General features: G+C 41.8%; 1 protein-coding gene and 1 long non-coding RNA gene across 3 annotated transcripts in view; one reads left to right on the plus strand and one right to left on the minus strand.

Annotated features, from left to right (window-relative positions):
• Positions 1 to 19,457, minus strand: part of LOC115159794 (fibrinogen C domain-containing protein 1) — a 240,664-nt gene extending 221,207 nt beyond the window's left edge. For both annotated transcript variants that reach the window (XM_029709852.1, XM_029709851.1), the window contains exon 1: positions 18,601 to 19,457. In XM_029709852.1, coding sequence (XP_029565712.1) covers positions 18,601 to 18,672 — 72 coding nt within the window. In that variant the 5' untranslated portion in view covers positions 18,673 to 19,457. The remainder of the gene's footprint in view (positions 1 to 18,600) is intronic.
• A 5,108-nt stretch (positions 19,458 to 24,565) lies between these two features.
• Positions 24,566 to 26,531, plus strand: LOC115160240 (uncharacterized). Its single transcript, XR_003869048.1, has 3 exons — positions 24,566 to 24,606; positions 25,260 to 25,476; positions 25,590 to 26,531. It is a non-coding gene; the product is annotated as an uncharacterized LOC115160240 (long non-coding RNA).
• The last annotated feature ends 497 nt before the right edge of the window (positions 26,532 to 27,028 follow it).

Below are 27,028 nucleotides of genomic sequence, written 5' to 3' on the forward strand. Positions count from 1 at the left end.
TTTGTGTCTGTGTGTGTGTGTGTATCTGTGTGTGTGTCTGTCTGTGTGTCTGTGTGCGTGCGTGCGTGCGTGAACGTGTGTGTGTGCACGTTTGTATTCTGCCTATGTGTGTGTGTGTGTGTGTGTGTGTGTGTGTGTGTGTGTGTGTGTGTGTGTGTGTGTGTGGTGTGTGTGTGTGTGTGTGTGTGTGTGTGTGTGTGTACGTGTGTGCGTGCGTGTGTGTGTGTGTGTGTGTGTGCACGTTTGTATTCTGCCTGTGTGTGTGTGTGTGTGTGTGTGTGTGTGTGTGTGTGTGTGTGTGTGTGTGCGTGTGTGTGTGTGCGCGTTCGTGTGTCCATGAAATAAAACCCCTTGATTAATAAGGATCCCAGCGAACAGAGAGAAGGGCAGGGAGCTGTGCAGCTCTTGTGCATCTCTATAAGAGTAGGACTTAATCTAACATCTCTATTTGATACCAGCAGCAGCGTAGCAGCACAGCAGCACAGCAGCACAGCAGCAGCCCAGAAAGGCAGACTCGCCAGCGCCAGACGCCATATGAATGAATGGGAGCTCCATTACAGCCAGATTGAAATCACCTCAAGGAAATTGGACACTTCTCACTCCACTGATATGGAATGTGTCCCAAATAGCACCCTATTCCCTATATAGTACACTACTTTTGACCAGGGCACATAGGGAATAGGGTGCCATTTGGGATGCAGTTGGAGATATAAACCAATCTGTCTGAAATATAGTCCTGCCAGGTGTCTATCAAGATGATTGAACTCCATACCTCATGCAGATACACTTTTTGTCTCCATTCCCTTTTCTACTTAGGCTCCTTTTGTACACTTTTATACACTCTCCTATATTCTATTCCTTGCTTTTAAAAAAGTCTCTCTCCATCCCTCTCTCTCTTTCCATTATAGATCCTTTCTGATGCCGCTGGATACAGATGGTATCAGAAACAGTTGTTTTGAATGGTCCAATAACAGGATATCTTCTATTAACTGCACACATGGGACCTGAAGAGCACATTTTATACATGTCATTAAAAACAATGCTCCTCTACTGCAGAAGCAAAACTCATGCAAGGAAATCTAAACAACATCTCCCTCTGTGCAGACTGCAGAGAAAGGCACGCAAACACAATGCAGAAATACATCTGGAGACACACATACACATTATGTTGGTGCACAAACACACATGGTTTTGGATGAGCAAAAACAACAGGAAAAGTCTTGAGTGCAGAAATATCTATGCCAAGCAGGAAGCAAATGACGTAAAAAAAACTTTCCTTCAAAAGGAGCGCGGGGGGAGGGTACTGAGTGTCTTTGATGATTAAAACAGTGTCTCTCACTCTCAGCTATACTGTATCTTGTCTTGCAGGTCTAACTCCTGATGTATCTGTCAGTAGCAGCTTCAGGAGGTATAACCATGCCCTTTTCTTCTCATTCCATTCACCACTGCTCCCCTGAACACACACACCAATACAAGCTACTGTATGAGTCTGTGTGTTTCCTGTTCGCATGGCCCAGAGCTGTTTGAACTTTCCTCGATGACAGTGATGACACTGCTGGTTTAGACAGAGTGAGAGCTACCAGCCTCAACCCGGTATATCACTGTCACACTGTCTCTGGTCCAGCGTCTGTTTCATACTATATACTACTGGGATCTGCCTGTATCCATCCATCCTCTCTATCTCTACACTACTGGGATCTGCCTGTATCCATCCATCCTCTCTATCTCTACACTACTGGGATCTGTCTGTATCCATCCATCCTCTCTATCTCTACACTACTGGGATATGCCTGTATCCATCCATCCTCTCTATCTCTACACTACTGGGATCTGCCTGTATCCATCCATCCTCTCTATCTCTACACTACTGGGATCTGCCTGTATCCATCCATCCTCTCTATCTCTACACTACTGGGATCTGCCTGTATCCATCCATCCTCTCTATCTCTACACTACTGGGATATGCCTGTATCCATCCATCCTCTCTATCTCTACACTACTGGGATCTGCCTGTATCCATCCATCCTCTCTATCTCTACACTACTGGGATCTGCCTGTATCCATCCATCCTCTCTATCTCTACACTACTGGGATCTGCCTGTATCCATCCATCCTCTCTATCTCTACACTACTGGGATCTGCCTGTATCCATCCATCCATCCTCGCTATCTCTACACTACTGGGATCTGCCTGTATCCATCCATCCATCCTCGCTATCTCTACACTACTGGGATCTGCCTGTATCCATCCATCCTCTCTATCTCTACACTACTGGGATCTGCCTGTATCCATCCATCCATCCTCGCTATCTCTACACTACTGGGATCTGCCTGTATCCATCCATCCATCCTCGCTATCTCTACACTACTGGGATCTGCCTGTATCCATCCATCCTCTCTATCTCTACACTACTGGGATCTGCCTGTATCCATCCATCCATCCTCGCTATCTCTACACTACTGGGATCTGCCTGTATCCATCCATCCATCCTCGCTATCTCTACACTACTGGGATCTGCCTGTATCCATCCATCCTCTCTATCTCTACACTACTGGGATCTGCCTGTATCCATCCATCCATCCTCTCTATCTCTACACTACTGGGATCTGCCTGTATCCATCCATCCTCTCTATCTCTACACTACTGGGATCTGCCTGTATCCATCCATCCTCTCTATCTCTACACTACTGGGATATGCCTGTATCCATCCCTCCTTCCTCTCTATCTCTACACTACTGGGATCTGCCTGTATCCATCCATCCTCTCTATCTCTACACTACTGGGATCTGCCTGTATCCATCCATCCATCCTCTCTATCTCTACACTACTGGGATCTGCCTGTATCCATCCATCCTCTCTATCTCTACACTACTGGGATCTGCCTGTATCCATCCATCCTCTCTATCTCTACACTACTGGGATCTGCCTGTATCCATCCATCCATCCTCTCTATCTCTACACTACTGGGATCTGCCTGTATCCATCCATCCATCCTCTCTATCTCTACACTACTGGGATCTGTCTGTATCCATCCATCCATCCTCTCTATCTCTACACTACTGGGTTCTGCCTATATCCATCCATCCTCTCTATCTCTACACTACTGGGATCTGTCTGTATCCATCCATCCTCTCTATCTCTACACTACTGGGATATGCCTGTATCCATCCATACAACCTCTCTATCTCTACACTACTGGGATATGCCTGTATCCATCCATCCAACCTCTCTATCTCTACAATACTGGGATCTGTCAGTATCCATCCCTCCTTCCTCTCTATCTCTACACTACTGGGATCTGCCTGTATCCATCCATCCTCTCTATCTCTACACTACTGGGATATGCCTGTATCCATCCATCCAACCTCTCTATCTCTACAATACTGGGATCTGTCTGTATCCATCCCTCCTTCCTCTCTATCTCTACACTATTGGGATCTGCCTGTATCCATCCATCCTCTCTATCTCTACACTACTATGATCTGCCTATATCCATCCATACATCATCTCTGTCTCTATAGTACGGGGATCTGTCTGTATCCATCCATCCTCTCTATATCTACACTACTGGGATCTGCCTGTATCCATCCATCCTCTCTATATCTACACTACTGGGATCTGCCTGTATCCATCCATCCTCTCTATCTCTACACTACTGGGATCTGCCTGTATCCATCCATCCTCTCTATCTCTACACTACTGGGATATGCCTGTATCCATCCATCCATCCTCTCTATCTCTACACTACTGGGATCTGCCTGTATCCATCCATCCTCTCTATCTCTACACTACTGGGATCTGCCTGTATCCATCCATCCTCTCTATCTCTACACTACTGGGATCTGCCTGTATCCATCCATCCATCCTCTCTATCTCTACACTACTGGGATCTGCCTGTATCCATCCATCCTCTCTATCTCTACACTACTGGGATCTGCCTGTATCCATCCATCCTCTCTATCTCTACACTACTGGGATCTGCCTGTATCCATCCATCCATCCTCTCTATCTCTACACTACTGGGATCTGCCTGTATCCATCCATCCATCCTCTCTATCTCTACACTACTGGGATCTGTCTGTATCCATCCATCCATCCTCTCTATCTCTACACTACTGGGATCTGCCTATATCCATCCATCCTCTCTATCTCTACACTACTGGGATCTGTCTGTATCCATCCATCCTCTCTATCTCTACACTACTGGGATATGCCTGTATCCATCCATACAACCTCTCTATCTCTACACTACTGGGATATGCCTGTATCCATCCATCCAACCTCTCTATCTCTACAATACTGGGATCTGCCTGTATCCATCCATCCATCCTCTCTATCTCTACACTACTGGGATCTGCCTGTATCCATCCATCCTCTCTATCTCTACACTACTGGGATCTGCCTGTATCCATCCATCCTCTCTATCTCTACACTACTGGGATCTGCCTGTATCCATCCATCCATCCTCTCTATCTCTACACTACTGGGATCTGCCTGTATCCATCCATCCATCCTCTCTATCTCTACACTACTGGGATCTGTCTGTATCCATCCATCCATCCTCTCTATCTCTACACTACTGGGATCTGCCTATATCCATCCATCCTCTCTATCTCTACACTACTGGGATCTGTCTGTATCCATCCATCCTCTCTATCTCTACACTACTGGGATATGCCTGTATCCATCCATACAACCTCTCTATCTCTACACTACTGGGATATGCCTGTATCCATCCATCCAACCTCTCTATCTCTACAACACTGGGATCTGTCTGTATCCATCCCTCCTTCCTCTCTATCTCTACACTATTGGGATCTGCCTGTATCCATCCATCCTCTCTATCTCCACACTACTATGATCTGCCTATATCCATCCATACATCATCTCTGTCTCTATACTACGGGGATCTGTCTGTATCCATCCATCCTCTCTATATCTACACTACTGGGATCTGCCTGTATCCATCCATCCTCTCTATATCTACACTACTGGGATCTGCCTGTATCCATCCATCCTCTCTATCTCTACACTACTGGGATCTGTCTGTATCCATCCATCCTCTCTATCTCTACACTACTGGGATATGCCTGTATCCATCCATCCATCCTCTCTATCTCTACACTACTGGGATCTGCCTGTATCCATCCATCCTCTCTATCTCTACACTACTGGGATCTGCCTGTATCCATCCATCCTCTCTATCTCTACACTACTGGGATCTGCCTGTATCCATCCATCCTCTCTATCTCTACACTACTGGGATCTGCCTGTATCCATCCATCCATCCTCTCTATCTCTACACTACTGGGATCTGCCTGTATCCATCCATCCTCTCTATCTCTACACTACTGGGATCTGCCTGTATCCATCCATCCTCTCTATCTCTACACTACTGGGATCTGCCTGTATCCATCCATCCTCTCTATCTCTACACTACTGGGATCTGCCTGTATCCATCCATCCATCCTCTCTATCTCTACACTACTGGGATCTGTCTGTATCCATCCATCCATCCTCTCTATCTCTACACTACTGGGATCTGCCTGTATCCATCCATCCTCTCTATCTCTACACTACTGGGTTCTGCCTATATCCATCCATCCATCCTCTCTATCTCTACACTACTGGGATCTGTCTGTATCCATCCATCCATCCTCTCTATCTCTACACTACTGGGATCTGCCTATATCCATCCATCCTCTCTATCTCTACACTACTGGGATCTGTCTGTATCCATCCATCCTCTCTATCTCTACACTACTGGGATCTGCCTGTATCCATCCATCCTCTCTATCTCTACACTACTATGATCTGCCTATATCCATCCATACATCATCTCTGTCTCTATACTACGGGGATCTGTCTGTATCCATCCATCCTCTCTATATCTACACTACTGGGATCTGCCTGTATCCATCCATCCTCTCTATATCTACACTACTGGGATCTGCCTGTATCCATCCATCCTCTCTATCTCTACACTACTGGGATCTGTCTGTATCCATCCATCCTCTCTATATCTACACTACTGGGATCTGTCTGTATCCATCCATCCTCTCTATCTCTACAATACTGGGATCTGTCTGTATCCATCCCTCCTTCCTCTCTATCTCTACACTATTGGGATCTGCCTGTATCCATCCATCCTCTCTATCTCTACACTACTATGATCTGCCTATATCCATCCATACATCATCTCTGTCTCTATACTACGGGGATCTGTCTGTATCCATCCATCCTCTCTATATCTACACTACTGGGATCTGCCTGTATCCATCCATCCTCTCTATATCTACACTACTGGGATCTGCCTGTATCCATCCATCCTCTCTATCTCTACACTACTGGGATCTGTCTGTATCCATCCATCCTCTCTATATCTACACTACTGGGATCTGTCTGTATCCATCCATCCTCTCTATCTCTACACTACTGGGATCTGCCTGTATCCATCCATCCATCCTCTCTATCTCTACACTACTGGGATCTGCCTGTATCCATCCATCCTCTCTATCTCTACACTACTGGGATCTGTCTGTATCCATCCATCCTCTCTATCTCTACACTACTGGGATATGCCTGTATCCATCCATCCAACCTCTCTATCTCTACACTACTGGGATCTGCCTGTATCCATCCATCCTCTCTATATCTACACTACTGGGATCTGCCTGTATCCATCCATCCTCTCTATATCTACACTACTGGGATCTGCCTGTATCCCTCCATCCTCTCTATCTCTACACTACTGGGATCTGCCTGTATCCATCCATCCTCTCTATATCTACACTACTGGGATCTGCCTGTATCCATCCATCCATCCTCTCTATATCTACACTACTGGGATATGCCTGTATCCATCCATCCTCTCTATCTCTACACTACTGGGATCTGCCTGTATCCATCCATCCTCTCTATATCTACACTACTGGGATCTGCCTGTATCCATCCATCCTCTCTATATCTACACTACTGGGATCTGCCTGTATCCATCCATCCTCTCTATCTCTACACTACTGGGATCTGCCTGTATCCATCCATCCATCCTCTCTATCTCTACACTACTGGGATCTGTCTGTATCCATCCATCCATCCTCTCTATCTCTACACTACTGGGATCTGCCTGTATCCATCCATCCATCCTCTCTATCTCTACACTACTGGGTTCTGCCTATATCCATCCATCCATCCTCTCTATCTCTACACTACTGGGATCTGTCTGTATCCATCCATCCATCCTCTCTATCTCTACACTACTGGGATCTGCCTATATCCATCCATCCTCTCTATCTCTACACTACTGGGATCTGTCTGTATCCATCCATCCTCTCTATCTCTACACTACTGGGATCTGCCTGTATCCATCCATCCTCTCTATCTCTACACTACTATGATCTGCCTATATCCATCCATACATCATCTCTGTCTCTATACTACGGGGATCTGTCTGTATCCATCCATCCTCTCTATATCTACACTACTGGGATCTGCCTGTATCCATCCATCCTCTCTATATCTACACTACTGGGATCTGCCTGTATCCATCCATCCTCTCTATCTCTACACTACTGGGATCTGTCTGTATCCATCCATCCTCTCTATATCTACACTACTGGGATCTGTCTGTATCCATCCATCCTCTCTATCTCTACAATACTGGGATCTGTCTGTATCCATCCCTCCTTCCTCTCTATCTCTACACTATTGGGATCTGCCTGTATCCATCCATCCTCTCTATCTCTACACTACTATGATCTGCCTATATCCATCCATACATCATCTCTGTCTCTATACTACGGGGATCTGTCTGTATCCATCCATCCTCTCTATATCTACACTACTGGGATCTGCCTGTATCCATCCATCCTCTCTATATCTACACTACTGGGATCTGCCTGTATCCATCCATCCTCTCTATCTCTACACTACTGGGATCTGTCTGTATCCATCCATCCTCTCTATATCTACACTACTGGGATCTGTCTGTATCCATCCATCCTCTCTATCTCTACACTACTGGGATCTGCCTGTATCCATCCATCCATCCTCTCTATCTCTACACTACTGGGATCTGCCTGTATCCATCCATCCTCTCTATCTCTACACTACTGGGATCTGTCTGTATCCATCCATCCTCTCTATCTCTACACTACTGGGATATGCCTGTATCCATCCATCCAACCTCTCTATCTCTACACTACTGGGATCTGCCTGTATCCATCCATCCTCTCTATATCTACACTACTGGGATCTGCCTGTATCCATCCATCCTCTCTATATCTACACTACTGGGATCTGCCTGTATCCATCCATCCTCTCTATCTCTACACTACTGGGATCTGCCTGTATCCATCCATCCTCTCTATATCTACACTACTGGGATCTGCCTGTATCCATCCATCCATCCTCTCTATATCTACACTACTGGGATATGCCTGTATCCATCCATCCTCTCTATCTCTACACTACTGGGATCTGCCTGTATCCATCCATCCTCTCTATATCTACACTACTGGGATCTGCCTGTATCCATCCATCCTCTCTATATCTACACTACTGGGATCTGCCTGTATCCATCCATCCTCTCTATATCTACACTACTGGGATCTGTCTGTATCCATCCATCCTCTCTATCTCTACACTACTGGGATCTGCCTGTATCCATCCATCCTCTCTATATCTACACTACTGGGATCTGTCTATATCCATCCTCTCTATACAAATTTGAGTCATTTAGCAGACGCTCTCAGAGCAACTTACAGGATCAATTAGGGTTAAGTGCCTTGCTCAAGGGCACACCGACAGATTTTTCACCTAATTGGCTCGGGGATTCGAACAAGTTACTGGCACAACGCTCTTAACCGCTAGCCTACTACCTATCTCTCTCTCTCATTCTCTCTCACTTTCTTTCTGTCTTTCTCTTCCTCTCTCAAGGCTTCGTCTCAACCTTGCCATGTAAGCACAGAAAGAAAGACAGAATGAGAGAAAGCAATGGGAGAAAAGCAAGAGAGTGGGACGTAATAAAGACATACAGAAGAACAAGGCCAAAGAAAATAAGTCATCTGCAGCTCATACACACATCACAGTAGCATGCACATATTTACATCCAGAGAGAGACAAGAAATAACTAAGCACACTCCCTCGGGACAAACCAGGGACAAATGACTCTACCATCACCACACAGCTGCTCAGTCCCACAAGTTACAATTTCACAATAACAATAAACCTACTGTACTTAGCTTATCAAAATATCACTGTCAGTACCACTAGAGATCAAATTGTTAATGATCTAAAAATACCTCAAACATTTGAAAATATTTAAAGAATTGACAGTTTCATTCTAAAATATCCCAGCTATGATGAAATGCTTTAGAATCCAGAATGGTACGCATCCATAATAGTTGAGGTGAATTGGAGGTGTTCATTTAAAACTGTCAATAAGTCTGAAGGTTTGCTTTGTCTCGATAAACTTAATAAACCCCTCCCTCTAGACCATGGTTTGATTGTACACACACACGTTCACACAGAGCAGGAGACACACATTAACAAACCACTCAAATACACTGACACACCTTCTAATGATGCTCACACATTCACACACAGCTGCAGAAGCATAAACCTACCAGCTCTCACAGTCATGTCAGAATTAGATATTCATCCATGTTTCTCAAACGTCAAATTTCAAAATTGTCCCAAACGTCACATTTCTAGGTGTTTAAAGGTTGTGTGTGTGTGTGTGTGTGTGTGTGTGTGTGTGCGTGCATGCGTGCGTGCGTGTGTGTGTGTGCGTATGTGTGAGTGATTGTGTACCTCAGCAGGTTCATTAGCTGGATAGGTTACCAAAACCAAACCCAGCTATGCTGGGCCAGCCCCCCATCCAGCACGCACAGAAAGGTACACTTCCCCTACACCAGCCTAAATACAGCTGCTGGTGTAATGGATGAACTTCACCAAAAACAACAAGTTTTGGCATGTTTCACTCCCCAGGAATTTTCTGTCCAGATGGAGAGACATTAATGAATGCTAAAAATATACAGTATACGCTTCTCACAGTTGTGTCAAGTTGGCTGGCTGTCCTTTGGGTGATGGACCATTCTTGATACATACGGGAAACTGTTGAGCGTGAAAAGCCCAGCAGCGTTGCAGTTCTTGACACAAACCGGTGCGCCTGGCACCTACTACCATATCCCCTTCAAAGGCACTTAAATATTTTGTCTTGCCCATTCACCCTCTGAATGGCACACATACACAATCCATGTCTCAAGGCGGAAAAATCCTTCTTTAACTTGTCTCCTCCCCTTCATCTACACTGATTGAAGTGGATTTAACATCAATTAGGGATCAAAGCTTTCACCTGGATTCACATGGTCAGTCTATGGCATGGAAAGAGCAAGTGTTCTTAATGTTTGTTTCAGTACCAGTCAAAAGTTTGGACACACCTACTCATTCCAGGGTTTTTCTTAATTTATACTATTTTCTACATTGTAGAATAATAATGATGACATTTAAACTATGAAATAACGCATATGGAATCATGTAGTAACCAAAAAGTGTTAAATCAAAATATATTTTATATTTGAGATTATTCAACGTAGCCACCCTTTGCCTTGATGACAGCTTTGCATGGTCTTGGCATTCTCTCATCCAGCTTCATGATGTAGTCACCTGGAATGAATTTCAATTAACAGGTGTGCCTTCTTAAAATTGAATTTGTGGAATTTCTTTCCTTCTAAATGCGTTTGAACCAATCATTTGAAGGGTTGGTATAGAGAAGATAGCTCTATTTGGTAACAGACCAACTCCGTGTTATGGCAAGAACAGGTCAAATAAGAAAATAGAAACGACAGTCCATCATGTCACAAAAACCATCAAGTGCTATGATGAAATTGGCTCTCATGAGGACCGCCACAGGAAAGGAAGACCTAGAGTTACCTCTGCTGCAGGGGATAAGTTCATTAGAGTTACCAGCCTCAGAAATTGCAGCCCAAATAAAGGCTTTACAGAGTACAGTGTATATATATATATATATATATATATATATACTATATCAACTGTTTAGATAGAGAGACACTGAGAGAGAGAAATACAGAGAGAAAGAGATGAGAGAGGAGGAGGGAGAGAGAAAAGGGAGAACAGGTGGAAAGAGGAAGGAGAGGAAGAGTGGCTGAATGATAGAAGTTTGAGCCCTCTAGTGTTAGTTTGTTGTGGCACAGCTAGTCTGTGTGGGAGTGTGTGTTTGTGTGTATGGGGGGGGGGGTAAAGGTGAACTACAGTGGTATTCTCCTCATGTACACACTCCTCTCTTCTCTACAGAATGTTCTGTGCTTTCAGAAAACATTATTGATTACCATGGTTCCCATAGAGAGATGGCAAATCCTTACCGGGCCTCAATGAGATCTCATCCCCTGTGTGTGTGTGTGGGGGGGGGGGGGGTGTGTGTGTGTGTGTGTGTGTGTGTGTGTGTGTGTGTGTGTGTGTGTGTGTGTGTGTGCATGTGTGTGTCAGAGAGCGAGAGATAGAAAGAGAGAGACATTGGTCCACCACTGCTTCTAGTTGGGGGTGTGGTGTATGCGTGACTAAATGTGAGAGTGTGTGTTAGTGTTAAGGGGATTATACTATTATACTATACTATTACACTGTACTAGTTATATTATAATAGTTATATTATACTAGTTATACTATTGTAGGTATATTATACTAGTTATACTATTCTAGTTTTATTATACTAGTTATATTATACTACGCATAGTATACTAGTTATACTATACTAGTTATATTATATTAGTTATACTATACTAGTATATATTACACTAGTTATACTATTCTAGTTATATTATACTAGTTATACTGTACTAGTTTTATTATACTATTTATATTATGCTAGTTTTATTACACAAGTTATACTATACTAGTTATACTATACAAGGTATATTATACTAGTTATACTATTCTAATCATATTATACTAGTTATACTATACTAGTGATACTATACTAGCTTTAATATACTACTTGTATTATAGTAGTTATATTATGCTAGTTATACTATACTAATTATAATATGCTAGCTATATTATGCTAGTTATACTATACTAGTTATGTTATACTAGTTACACTATACTAGTTATTCTATACTAGTTATACTATTCTAGTTATATTGTACTAGTTATACTATACTAGTGATACTATACTAGCTTTAATATACTAGCTGTATTATACTAGTTATATTATTCTAGTTATACCATACTAATTATAATATGCTAGCTGTATTATGCTAGTTATACTATACTAGTTATGTTATACTAGTTATACTATAATAGTTATTCTATACTAGTTATATTATACTAGTTATACTATTCTAGTTATAGTATACTAGTTATACTATACTAGTGATACTATACTAGTTGTATTATACTAGTTATATTATGCTAGTTATGCTATTCTAGTTATATTATACGAGCTATACTATACTAGTTTTATTATACTAGTTATACTATTCTAGTTATATTATACTAGTTATATTATACTAGTTTTATTACACAAGTTATACTATTCTAGTTATACTATACAAGTTATATTATACTAGTTATACTATTCTAGTTATTCTATACTAGTTATATTATACTAGTGATACTATACTAGTTATACTATAATAGTTATTCTATACTAGTTATATTATACTAGTTATACTATACTAGTGATACTATACTAGTTGTATTATACTAGTTATATTATGCTAGTTATGCTATTCTAGTTATATTATACGAGCTATACTATACTAGTTTTATTATACTAGTTATACTATTCTAGTTATATTATACTAGTTATATTATACTAGTTATACTGTACTAGTTTATTATATTAGTTATATTATGCTACTTTTATTACACAAGTTATACTATACTAGTTATACTATACAAGTTATATTATACTAGTTTTACTATTCTAGTTATTCTATACTAGTTATATTATACTAGTGATACTATACTAGTTATACTATACTAGTTGTATTATACTAGTTATATTATGCTAGTTATACTATACTAATTATAATATGCTAGCTATATTATGCTAGTTATACTATACTAGTTATGTTATACTAGTTACACTATACTAGTTATTCTATACTAGTTATACTATTCTAGTTATATTGTACTAGTTATACTATACTGGTTATACTATACTAGTTGTATTATACTAGTTATATTATGCTAGTTATACTATTCTAGTTATAGTATACGAGCTATACTATACTAGTTTTATTGTACTAGTTATACTATTCTAGTTATATTATACTAGTTATACTTTACTAGTGATACTATACTAGTTATACTATACTAGTTGTATTATACTAGTTATATTATGCTAGTTATACTATACTAGATATCATATGCAAGTTATATTATGCTAGTTATACTATACTAGTTATATTATACTAGCTATACTATACTAGTTATATTATACTAGTTATAATATACTAGTTATATTGTACTAGTTATACTATTCTAGTTATATTACACTTGTTATATTATACTAGGTATACTATTATACTAGTTATTATATTCTAGTTATATTATACTAGCTATACTATTATAATATTTATTAGATTCTAGTTATATTATACTAGTTACATGTTATATTATACTAATTATACTATACTAGTTATATTATACTAGCTATACTATACTAGTTATAGTATACTAGTTATACTATACTAGTTAAATTATACAAGTTATAATATACTAGTTATATTGTACTAGTTATACTATTCTAGTTATATTACACTTGTTATATTATACTAGGTATACTATTATACTAGTTATTATATTCTAGTTATATTATACTAGCTATACTATTATAATATTTATTAGATTCTAGTTATATTATACTAGTTACATGTTATATTATACTAATTATACTATACTAGTTATACTATACTAGTTATATTATACTTGTTATATTATGCTAGTTATACTATACTAGTTGTATTATACTAGTTATATTATGCTAGTTATACTATACTAGTTATCATATGCAAGTTATATTATGCTAGTTATACTATACTAGTTATATTATACTAGCTATACTATACTAGTTATATTATACTAGTTATACTATACTAGTTAAATTATACAAGTTATAATACACTAGTTATATTATACTAGTTATACTATTCTAGTTATATTATACTTGTTATATTATACTAGGTATACTATTATATTAGTTATTATATTCTAGTTATATTATACTTGCTATACTATTATAATATTTATTAGATTCTAGTTATATTATACTTGTTACATGTTATATTATACTAATTATACTATACTAGTTATACTATACTAGTTATATTATACTCGTTATATTATGCTAGTTATACTATACTAGTTATATTATACTTGTTATATTATGCTATGTAGGTGTATGTCCAGTATGTGTTAAATTAATTTCTAGTGTAGTAGCCAAAATGTTTTATCCTTGAATAATTCAAATATTCTTTCCTATGTCTTTAATAAACCAAAGTACTCTATAATGGGTCCATGTCTGATGAAAGGTATAGATTTGGCCTGATCTTTGACCTGAGGATAGGATTGCTGCATCTTTAAATAGACTATACTGACAGAAAAGGTGTTATTTTTCACCATGATGTTCTCTTTTAATAGACACTGTAACTGTTGCTGAAACTAACAGCCGCATGGCCAGAAGATCCCCATTCTAACACCCAGTGGTGATACTATAATGTGTGTCCAGCCCTGTGGGTCTGCTCTGTGACCAACCCATTACACAACCACACGATGTGCTTCACATAGAACAGGCATGAGTGTGTGGGTTTCAAGACTCATGTGTGGGTTTTTAGGTGCACACACAAGAGTGTGTGTGTTTGTGTTTGTTTGAGAGAGCGAGAGAGAGAGAGAGATTCTGTGAGGAAGACTGCGTTCATGACTGCGTCCGTGCGCGTGAACCTGCTCATTTGGAATCAATGGACAATTGCACCTAATTCACGTGTGTGTGCGAAATGGGCTTGGACGGGAGTGAGACTGGGACCAATGGACAACTAGCTCAGTTTCATTTTAGACAACAAATACTCGCAAGAGAATATCTGTAGACTACATCAATAACAGCACTGTTATACAAGTATCATAACCATGGAACAAGTACAGTAACTATCATGGCTTTGAATAATGTTCCTCAGTGCACCCACCACCAGCACCGATCATAAGCAACCCTTCCTCCCCACAGATGAGTGCTCCATCCAGTGGTGTATATTCATGGATGCCAAGGGAAGCCAGGCTTCCCCAAATATTTGACCAATAAAAAAATTATCTTTCGTCTCTCTCTGTGTTTTCACAATTTTCTGTCAATTCGCAAGATAAATCTCACTGGAGAAATAATCTGAGTAAGGGAAACAGCGCCCCCCTGTCTTAGCATGTGTAGCCCATGTGTCTGATGCTGTCTGGACCTAAAGAGTATACCATGTTGCCACCGTAGCATTTGATTGATTCATGCCAGCAAGCACTTGGCTTTCCTTGATTTAAAAAAATGATAATAGAGTTAGCCAATCAGCTTAAAGCTGAGCTCTACTGTGGGTCGTCCTGGTGCAGCACAATGCCCCCCAAAGGGAGGCCAGTTTGGATTTGGCTTCAGACCAATCAAATCACTTCCTTAACAAAATGTAATTTTCTGAAAAATGTGTCTGTTTCTGGTCTGCTTGTGTTGATGTCCTGCAGCAGCTTGCTAAATTGGCCCTTTCCTAAGCCATGGATGGAGATGGGGATTTGGACATGTGGTTATGACGTTATTCCCTGATCTAACCATAAATGAATACATTATATATACAAAAGTATGTGGACAGCCCTTCAAATTAGTGGATTCGGCTATTTCAGCCTCACCTGATGCTGACAGGTGAATAAAATTGAGCACACAGCCATGCAATCGTCATAGACAAACATTGGCAGTAGAATGGATGCCACCTTTCCAACAAGTCAGTTCGTCAAATTTCTTCCCAGCTAGAGCTGCCCGGGTCAACTGTAAGTGCTGTTATTGTGAAGTGGAAATGTCTAGGGGCAACAACGGCTTAGCCGTGAAGTGGTAGCCACATAAGCTCACAGAATGGGACCGCCGAGTGCTGAAGTGCGCAGTGCGTAAAAATCATCTGTCCTATGTTGCAACACTCACTACCGAGTTCCAAACTGCCTCTGGAAGCAAAGTCAAGAACTGTTCGTCGGGAGCTTTATGAAATGGATTTCCATGGCCGAGTAGCCGCACACAAGTCTAAGTTCAGCATTTGCAATGCCAAGCATTGGGTGGAGTGGTGTAAAGCTCGCCTCCATTGGACTCTGGAGCAGTGGAAATGCATTTTCCGGAGAACTGAATCACTCTTCACCATCTGGCAGCCAACGGACAATTCTGGGTTTGGCGGATGCCAGGAGAATGCTCCAATGCATAGCGCCAATTGTAAAGTTTGGTGTAGGAGGAATAATAGTCTGGGGCTGTTTTTCATGGTTCGGGCCCCTTAGTTCCAGTGAAGGGAAATCTTAATGCTACAGCATACAATGACATTGTAGACAATTCTGCGCTTCCAGCTTTGTGGCAACAGTTTGGGGAAGGCCCTTTCCTGTTTCAGCGTGACAATGTCCCCGTGCACAAAGCGAGGCCCATACAGAAATGGTTTGTAGAAATCGGTGTGGAAGAACTTGACTGGACTGCACAGAGCCCTGACTTCAACCACATCGAACACCTTTGGGATGAATTGGAACAGCGACTGTGAGCCAGGCCTAATCGCCCAACATCAGTGCCCAACCTCACTAATGCTCCTGTGGCTGGATAGAAGCAAGTCCCCGCAGTAATGCTCCAACATCTAGTGGAAAGTCTTCCCAGAAGAGTGGAGGCTGTTATAGCAGCAAAGGGGGGACCAACTCATCATTAATGCCCATGATTTTGGAATGAGATGTTCGACTAGCAGGTGTCCATATACTTTTGGTGATGTAGTGTATGTTGTGAGTTCAATATGTAGCCAAGTAGACCCACCTTAAGTAGCTAGCTAACTTAGCTGGTCCATTGTTGCCCATGGGAGGAAGTTAAGCTAGCAAGCGTTTTAGCTAGGTAGCCCATGAACACAAAAACTAAAAGTGTACTGTGTGACAGAGCCATATACCGTTTTCCAACGTGAGAGGAGGATGGCATTGGAGTTCAACTAGTCTACAAGTAGGGTAGACACACACACACCACAAACACACACAGAGAAATCAGTACCATGGACAGCCATGTGATATTTAACAACATTGATTGGACTAAATTGTTTTTGGTATGTTTTAGTTTGTTTTCAGTGTATTAAGCTAAGCATTTATAGCCTTGTTGATTTGATGATGTTTACATTTTGAATTTGAAATGGTGCTCAAATAGCGGAGGCAGTGCTCCTGTTGTCTGTGCTGATTTGTGTTAACTCTGTGGTTCTAAATCAGTAGTTGATTAGTAAACTGTCGAATACAATAACCTACTTGACTATGCTGAAGGTGATATAACTGTTTGTTATATATTTGCTTGGTAGACTTCAGATAAATGTTGCTCTCCAGTTTTGTGATGAAACAAACGTATGTTTAGTTTAATGTATTACACCTCTGTGTGACTGTCATTTTGTTGTCACGGCCTTATTGTATATCAGGGTGGCGTATGAATTAATAGTTATAGCGCAAACAACGCAATTATCACAACATAGGTTGTAATATGGCTTTTTTTTACTGTCTTGGCTTTCTCAGTGATTTTACCCACGCACCGCTACTGTCTCCATCACGTCATCTACAGCCCCAGCGTCCCCCGTCACTATATTACCTTGCACTGACCTTGCGATCACACATTAACTATTCCCCAAAGTGATCTTGACCGCCCGCAACGCAGCGCACGTCCGCGTACATCTCCATTCATCTGAACTACGTGGTCAGACTACTAGGCGTTTTCTCCGCCGGTCTATCATAGAAATGAGCTAGCAAATATTTCCCTCAACCCCCCAATACACACTTAGGAAAGATCACGACAGCACGTTTGAACATAATTAATCAAATTAGCTTTAACTAGGTGGAAACATAATGGGGGGGGCGATGCACAACCAGCCCAGCAGATGAATTCCACATCTACCGTATATAATTCGGAGATGGAAAAGCCAATATCACACTGTCCAAGGGGTCCAAAATCTCTTCCCCTTTGCTCGCCTCTTTCTCGATCAGTAAAGCAATTCCGGCTGGAGATAATATCACCGTATCTTCCGAGGCGTGCATTAGGGGGGGAAATAACCTATTAGCCACCCACTTGATCGAGGGCTGGGTTACAAACTGTGACAGGAACAAGAAGTGCCAGAGCGAGGGGAGAGACCGCTGGGGAGAGAGTGGAGAGACCGCTGGGGAGAGAGGGGAGCTCCGCTGCGCTACTCCCACAGAACAGAGCGCTGCCCCCAAAACATAACAGGGCTTCGCTTCCCGCGAGAGGAACATGAAATACTGCGCCAAAGGTGCAACTGCCTGTCTGGCGCTCTATGCCAAACCTATAAAGCCTTACAACGCACAAACTGCCCTGGGAAAAGAGATACATGGAGGCTTGCCACGTACCTGGTTTTTATGCCGTGGTCCATCTTCGAGTTCCGAAGTGCTGTTCATGATTCCCCTTCGGTCATTTACCATTCTCCGGAGAACCTTTAGACCAAAGCCGCCTGTTGGTACCAGGCGGGGGAAAGGAGAACGCTCTATTAGTCTCTTTCCGGACGATCTACTCCATAGAACGGGGTGTTAGCTCTTAAGTGTTCACATACAGAGGGAGAGAGAAGCTAAACTACTTCTCGACCACACGGGCTGGCTACGGTTCTAGAAGGAGTAATGGGGAAGCTACAGCCACACACATAGTGAGCTCATACCCAACGCACAGAACTGAACTTATTTGCCTCTCTGGGTTGTCTTTGGTTAATTTTGGCCGTTACCTTCGGCAGGCAACAACCTATAACAATCAGAGATCAGAGAAAGTCAAAGTAAGAAAATGAACAGAGAATCCAATGAAAATGTCACTTGGATAGCGTGAATATATTCCAAATAAATGTGTCTAAAAAAAATCATTAGCGCTCTCCTTACAGAATTGCTCTCACCAATCGTTAAGCAAGTGCCAAGAATGTGTTATCCTCAGTATTGAAGAAGTAAAAAAACAAATAGTTAGTTACTTCCAGACTGTCCCGTTTTGAGTGAAAAGGAGAAAGCCAAGGTACAGTGCAATAGCCTATCGCCTGCTACCTTGCTATGTGGTGCGGTTGATTTCTTCCCACAATTGAGTGATGACTGCAAGGCTAGCGTCAGCGGCAGTTTAGTAGCTGATATGCATGAGGATGGTTATTTCGCACAGAAGCTTTTGACAAGAGCGGTTCAGGCAGATTAGCGGACTCGGTTCGTGTGCGGCGTGCCTCCGAAGCTGTCAATCAGCGCGTTCCCCTCCGTGCGCGCAGCGCGTTCCACCATGCTCTCGTTCTGCTCGACTCTGTTCTGCTGTGCCCTCCGCGCGCATCTGGTTGGTGCTGTGCCTCTGTCGCTGCCTCTGCCTCCGAATGCACAGCTCGTGCTATGCTGCCTACCCCCTACCCACCTTTCCCCCGGCCCTCGAGACTCGTTCACTCTGCAGAAACCACATGCAAAACGAAACCAGAGCAAAACGCACACGAGACTCTTATAGGTAAATACAACTCTCAAAAGAATGTACTGGATTAATTAATGTAGTCAATCGCTCTCTCTCACACACTCTCTTCTCTCTTCTAATTGTTGTGTTGCTACAACAGGCTACAGATGAAACATCTGGTTGAAGCAAAAGCATGTCGTTGCCTGATTAACGTAAGCTACTTATTTTTCACAGCATGTGGATGCACAAAATATATGTACCATATGCAGCATAACCTACATTTGTTTGCTACCTAACTCTGATAACAGGTTATTAAATGGATTAGATATTAAACATAGTAGGACACAGTTTGGCTGTTTATAGCATGTACACTGCCTTCAGAAAGTATTCAGACCACTTGATTTTTTACACATTTTGTTATGTTACAAAGATAAGAATAAAATTGATTTACTTGTCCTTTTTGTCAAAGTTCCACACACAATACTATGTAAGGTCAAAGTGGAAGAAACATTTGATGATAAAAATAATTTAAAAAACACTAATATATCTTGATTAAGTAAGAAATTCAACCCCGTGAGTCAATATGTTATAATCACCTTTGGCAGCGATTACAGCTGTGAGTGTTTTTGGGTAAGTCTCTAAGAGCTTTGCATACCTGGATTTTACAATACTTGCCCATTATTCTTTAAAATATTATTCAAGCACAGTCAAGTTGGTTGTTGATCATTGCCATAGATTTTCACGCCGATTTAAGTCAAAATTGTAACTAGGCCGTTCAGGAACATTCAATGTCGTCTTGGTAAGCAACTCCAGTGTATATTTGGCCTTGTGTTTTTGGTTATTGTCCTGCTGAAAAGTGAATATGTCTCTCAGTGTCTGGTGTAAAGCAGACTGAACCAGGTTTTCCTCTAGGATTTTGCTTGTGCTTAGCTCTATTCCATTCATTTTTATCCTAAATAACTCCCTAGTCCTTTGCCGATGACAAGCATACCCATAGCATGATGCAGTATTACCTTAGTGCCTTATTGCACAAACCTAATTAAGGTCAGTATTGTGGAGTGACTATAATGTTCTTGATCCATGCTCAGTTTTCTCCTATCACATCATTAAACTCGGTAACTGTTTTAAAATCACCATTGGCCTCATGGTGAAATCCCTGAGTGAAATTCACTTCTCGACTGAGGGACCTTACAGATAATTGTATATGTATAAGGGCACAAGGCGAGACCAAAATGCAGACACAGGAGGCAGATGATAGAGCTCCGATATTTATTTTAACAAAGGGAGTAGGCAAAGGCAGGTCCAAAACAGTACAAGGGGATAGGCAGGCTGGTAGTCAGAACAGGCAGAGTGGTCAGGCAGGCAGGTACAGAGTCAGGACAGGCAATGGTCGAAACCAGGAGGACTAGAAACAAACAGAGACTGGGAAAAATAGGAGCAAGGAAAACCGCTGGTTAACTTGGCAAACAAGACGAACTGGCACAGAGAGACAGGAAACAGGGATATATACACCGGGGTTAATAAGCGACACCTGGAGGAGGTGGAGACAATCACAAGGTCAGGTGAACCAGATCAGGGTGTGACAATATGTGGGGTACAGAGATGGGCTAGTCATTCAAAAATCATGTTAACCACTATTGTTGCACACCTAGTGAGTCCATGTAACTTATTATGTGACATGTTTAGCACATTTTTACTCCTGAACTTATTTAGGCTTGCCATAACAAATAAGTTGAATACTTATTGACTCAAGACTTTACAGCTTTTCATTTGTTATTAATTTGTAAAAAAAAAAATATATAAAAAATAATCCACTTTGAAAATATGGGGTATTGTGTGTAGATCAGTGACACAAACTCTCCATTTAATCCATTTTAAATTCAGGCTGTAACACAACAAAATGTGGAAAAAGTCTAGGGGTGTGAATATTTTCTGAAGGCACTCGCAACATGCAAGAGTGTCAACAAGAAATGCAATTGGATGGTGTAATGCTATTAGGTGAGCATTTCCATATAGTCATTAAAGGTGCATCCGTATAGGTGCAGGGCCGATTAAACATAGCCAAAGACATCAAGTTGCATTGATAAAAACATTAGTTTATTAATCTATTTTGTTAACTGTGCATGACAACAAGGATTCCCCTGGGGGAAATGCATTTAATTACATTCAAAGGTTTTGATTTAGCATAACACAATGAGATGGAACACTCTTCACTTCCGTATATGAAATATTTCATAACAGTGTCACTTGTGTTATTAACTGCCTTTCAACTGCCAAAATGGACACATTGACTTGACATATGCTTACTCTGACAAGAGACATGGCAGATTCTAAATGACCTTACAAAATGTATTTTCATCCCCAGGAGCAAAGGTCCCCATTTGAATAAGAAAAGTGCATGCTCTGTGCAAATATAATGCATCCTAAGCACAATCGGCAGTGGTTTCCACACTTAGCATGCATCGTTGTGGGCTATTGACACATATTGGAATAACATGGTTTTCTCTCATGCATATGAGGCATGACTGTAATATCACCAAAATGTGACAGGCAAGCAGGATGGAAGGCCAGGTGTATGATGTGAAAAACACCATATTCCCACTTATAACATTGTCTGGCAGCTAGCTGTAGCAGGCTGCCCAAGAGGTGGGTTAGCTAGTGTAACAGCAAGAGGTAGGCTAGCTACTGTAGCAGCAAGAGGTGGGCTAGCTAGTATAGCAGCAAGAGGTGGGCTAGCTAGGGTAGCAGCAAGCGGTGGGTTAGCTAGTGTAGCAGCAAGAGGTGAGCTAGCTAGTGTAGCAGCAAGAGGTGGGTTAGCTAGTGTAGCAGCAAGAGGTGGGTTAGATAGTGTAGCAGCAAGAGGTTGCTAGCTAGTGTAGCAGCAAGAGGTGGGCTAGCTAGTGTAGCAGCAAGAGGTTGGCTAGCTAGTGTAGCAGCAAGAGGTTGGCTAACCAGTGTAGCCTCAAAATCAGAACACAACACGGACTTTAGAGTGCGATAAAAATAGCATACAAGGAGTTTTACTACAACTGCTGCAGTGCATGGCCAGACTAACCAAGTATTGCCTTCCTGCAGACAAACAATGTTTACGAAACGCTTCAGTCTGGTTTTAGACCCCATCATAGCACTGAGACTGCACTTGTGAAGGTGGTAAATTACCTTTTAATGGCGTCCGACCGAGGCTCTGCATCTGTCCTTGTTCTCCTAGACCTGAGAGCTGCTTTTGATACCATCGATCACCACATTCTTTTGGAGAGATTGGAAACCCAAATTGGTCTACACGGACAAGTTCTGGCCTGGTTTAGATCTTATCTGTCGGAAAGATATCAGTTTGTCTCTGTAGATGGTTTGTCCACTGACAAATCAACTGTAAATGTTGGTGTTCCTGAATGCTCCGTTTTAGGACCACTATTGTTTTCACTATATATTTTACCTCTTGGTGATGTCATTCGGAAACCTAATTTTAACTTTCACTGCTATGCGGACGACACACAGCTGTAGATTTGGGATGAAACATGGTGAAGACCCAAAATTGCCCTCCCTGGAAGCCTGTGTTTCAGACATAAGGACTCGGACAAAACAGAGATGCTAGTTCTAGGTCCCAAGAAACAAAGAGATCTTCTGTTGAATCTGACAATTCATCTCAATGGTTGTGCAGTCATCTCAAATAAAACTGTGAAGGACCTCATCGTTACTCTGGACCCTAATCTCTCTTTTGACGAACAAATCAAGACTGTTTCAAGGACTGCTTTTTTCCACCTACGTAACATTGCAAAAATCCAAAACTTTCTGTCCAAAAATGACGCAGAAAAATGTATCCATGCTTTTGTCACTTCTGGGATAGACTACTGCAATGCTCTACTTTCCGGCTACCCGGATAAAGCACTAAATAAAGTTCCGTTAGTGCTAAACACGGCTGCTAGAATCTTGACTTGAACCCAAAAATGTTATCATAGTACTCCAGTGCTAGCCTCTCAACACTGGCTTCCTGTTAAGGCTAGGGCTGATTTCAAGGTTTTACTGCTAACCTGCAAAGCATTACATGGGCTTGCACCTACCTATCTTTCTGATTTGGTCCTGCCGTACATATCTACACATACACTACGGTCACAAGACGCAGGCCTCCTTACTTTCTCTAGAATTTCTAAGCAAACAGCTGGAGGCAGACCTTTCTCCTATATAGCTCAATTTTTATGGAATGGTCTGCCTATCCATGTGAGAGATGCAGACTCGGTCTCGACCTTTACGTCTTTATTGAAGACTCATCTCTTTAGTAGGTCCTATGATTGAGTGAAGTCTGGGCCAGGAGTGTCAAGGTGAACGGAAAGGCACTGGAGCAACAAACTGCCCTTGTTGTCTCTGCCTGGCCGGTTCCCCTCTCTCCACTGGGATTCTCTGCCTCAAACCCTATTACAGGGGCTGAGTCACTGGCTTACTGGTGCTCTTCCATGCCGTCCCTAGGAGGGGTGCGTCACTTGAGTGGGTTGAGTCACTGACATGATCTTCCTGTCCGAGTTGGTGCCCCCCCTCAGGTCCGTGCCGTGGGGGAGATCTTCGTGGGCTATACTCGGCCTTGTCTCAGGATGGTAGTTGGTGGTTGATGATATCCCTCTAGTGGTGTGGGGGCTGTGCTTTGGCAAAGTGGGTGGGGTTATATCCTGCCTGTTTGAAACCACCAAAGGTATTGTAGTGGGTAATGTGTGGGTAATGTATTGTACTGTAGTGGGTAATGTGATTCTCTCTCTCTCTCTCTCTCTCTCTCTCTCTCTCTCTCTCACTCTCTCTCTCTCTCTCAGCCCTAGGACCATGCCTCAGGACTACCTGGCCTGATGACTCCATGCTGTCCCCAGTCCACCTGGTCATGCTTCTGCTCCAGTTTCAACTTTTGCCTGCGGCTATGGAGCCCCTAGAGATACTCTGAATGATCGGCTATAAAAAGCCAACTGACATTTACTCCTGAGGTGCTGACCTGTTGCACCCTCTACAACCACTGTGATTATTATTATCTGACCCTGCTGGTCATCTATGAACATTTGCACTTCTTGGCCATGTTCTATCTGGCACAGCCAGAAGAGGACTGGCCACCCCTCATAGCCTGGTTCCTCTCTAGGTTTCTTCCTAGGTTCCGGCCTTTCTAGGGAGTTTTTCCTAGCCACCGTGCTTCTACAACTGCATTGCTTGCTGTTTGGGGTTTTAGGCTGGGTTTTTGTACAGCACTTTTCGACATCAGCTTACGTTAGAAGGGCTTTATAAATACATTTGATTGATTGATCTTGGGCCCAGCAAAATACAATTTTAAAGGTTCCCATTTTAAAGGCAACTCTACACATTTTGCCATGGGGCAGGGAGAACATTTAGCCATTTAAAGCTTAAATTACAGTGCATTTATGTTGAAAGTAAAATGTTTAGGGAATACAAGAAGTATTGAGTTAAGAAATAAGTATTGTTGATGAGTAATAGTACATTGTATTGTATTGTATTAAACTGCACCTCTGAACTGCTTCCACATACCCTTTGGCCAAATTAGTTTTATACATTGTTGCTAGCAATATTTGTAAAAAATAAAATAAATGTATATTGATATGTATATATTTTTATTTTGATCTGGCCACAGACCCACTGCAGTACCGCCGTACCACAGTGTGGACCCCAGTTTGAGATCCACTGGTCTAGCTAGCTAGCTGGTGTCCACGTTTCTAAGTCCAACACTGACTGTGGTGCAGCCAGATTCAGGGTCTGGAGCTACTGAAACTTGATCAGCTGGAGGAGAGGAGAGAGGACCAGCCTCCTGGAAAACACGCTGTAACTCTCTGATTGTGCCCCCTCTGGCTGTAAGTGTGTGTGTGTGTGTGTGTGTGTGTGTGTGTGTGTGTGTATGTCGAATTGTTACAGCTCTGTGTGTTGTATTGTTCTGACTGAGTCTTCTTTTGGCCGTGCTTTTGAGGTTTCACGCATGGAGTGGCAGCAGGACAGATTGACAGAGCTGTGAAGAACCAACTGAGTCAGATGCCCTTACCAAAATGCCAGGGCTGTAATTTGTAAAACGATTGTGTTAAAAAAAAGTCAGGAAAGGAGAGAGGGAGAGAAAGTGAGAGTGGCAGAAAATAAATTGAGGGGAGCGATAAAGAAAGATGGAGAGGAGAGATTGTGAGATAGACAGACAAGGACAAGCAAGGAGGAGAAGGTTAACTGTCTCAGGTAAAGAAACAGAACAGCAATATGCCACCAACAGTTATGACATGGAATACACACAGGGTACACACACACAGTACACGCACACAGTACACACACACACACACACAGGGTACACACACACACGCAGTACACACAGACGTGGTCTTTACAAACAAGTTAAAGTCATTGAAGACACCCACCACACACGCACAGACTAGCGGTAAACGTAATCAAAGTGTCAGTCCCTATACTCTCATCAAAATACTTCAGTGAAAAATCAATAGGGGCCATATTGAGCTGGGCCTGTGGAGAAGACTCCATTGTTATTAATATATAATGATAGTCTTTCTTAAGCCCAGCTCTCCCCGGTTGGTGGGAAACCACCAAAGGTATTGTAGTGGGTAATGTATTGTACTGTAGTGGGTAATGTAATGCTCTCTCTCTCCTCTAATTCAATTCAAAGGGCTTTATTGGCATGGGAAACATATTTACATTGCCAAACCAAGTGAAATAGACAACAAACAAAAGTGAAATAAACAATAGAATATTAACAGTAAACATTACACTCACAAAAGTTCAAAAAAAATAGAGGCATGTCAAATGTCATTTTATGGCTATATACAGTGTTGTAACGATGTGCAAATAGTTAAAGTACAAAAGGGAAAATAAAAAAACATAAATATGGGATGTTTTTACCATGGTTTTTGTTCCTCACTGGTTACCCTTTTCGTGTGGCAACAGATCACAAATCTGTCTGCTGTGATGCTAAAATGACATACCCAAATCTAACTGCCTGTAGCTCAGGCCCTGAAGCAAGGTAATGCATATTCTTGGTACCATTTGAAAGGAAACAATTTGAAGTTTGTGGAAATGTGAACGGAATGTAGGAGAATATAACATAATAGATCTGGTAAAAGATAATACAAAGAAGTTTTTTGTATTTTTTTCTTGCTGAGATTTACTGTCAGGCCCAAGTCTGACAGAATATGTGCAGAAGATCTAGGTGGTGTTGTAGGCCCTCCTTGGTTGGGGACAGAAGCACCAGATCATCAGCAAACAGTAGACATTTGACTTCATATTCTAGTAGGGTGAGGCCGGGTGCTGCAGACTCTTCTAGTGCCCTCGCCAATTCGTTGACATATATTTTGAAGAGGGTGGGGCTCAAGCTGCATCCCTGCCTCACCCTACGGCCCTGTGGAAAGAAATGTG

The sequence above is a fragment of the Salmo trutta genome, chromosome 23 (assembly GCF_901001165.1).
Source record: "Salmo trutta chromosome 23, fSalTru1.1, whole genome shotgun sequence".
Classification (NCBI taxonomy): domain Eukaryota; kingdom Metazoa; phylum Chordata; class Actinopteri; order Salmoniformes; family Salmonidae; genus Salmo; species Salmo trutta.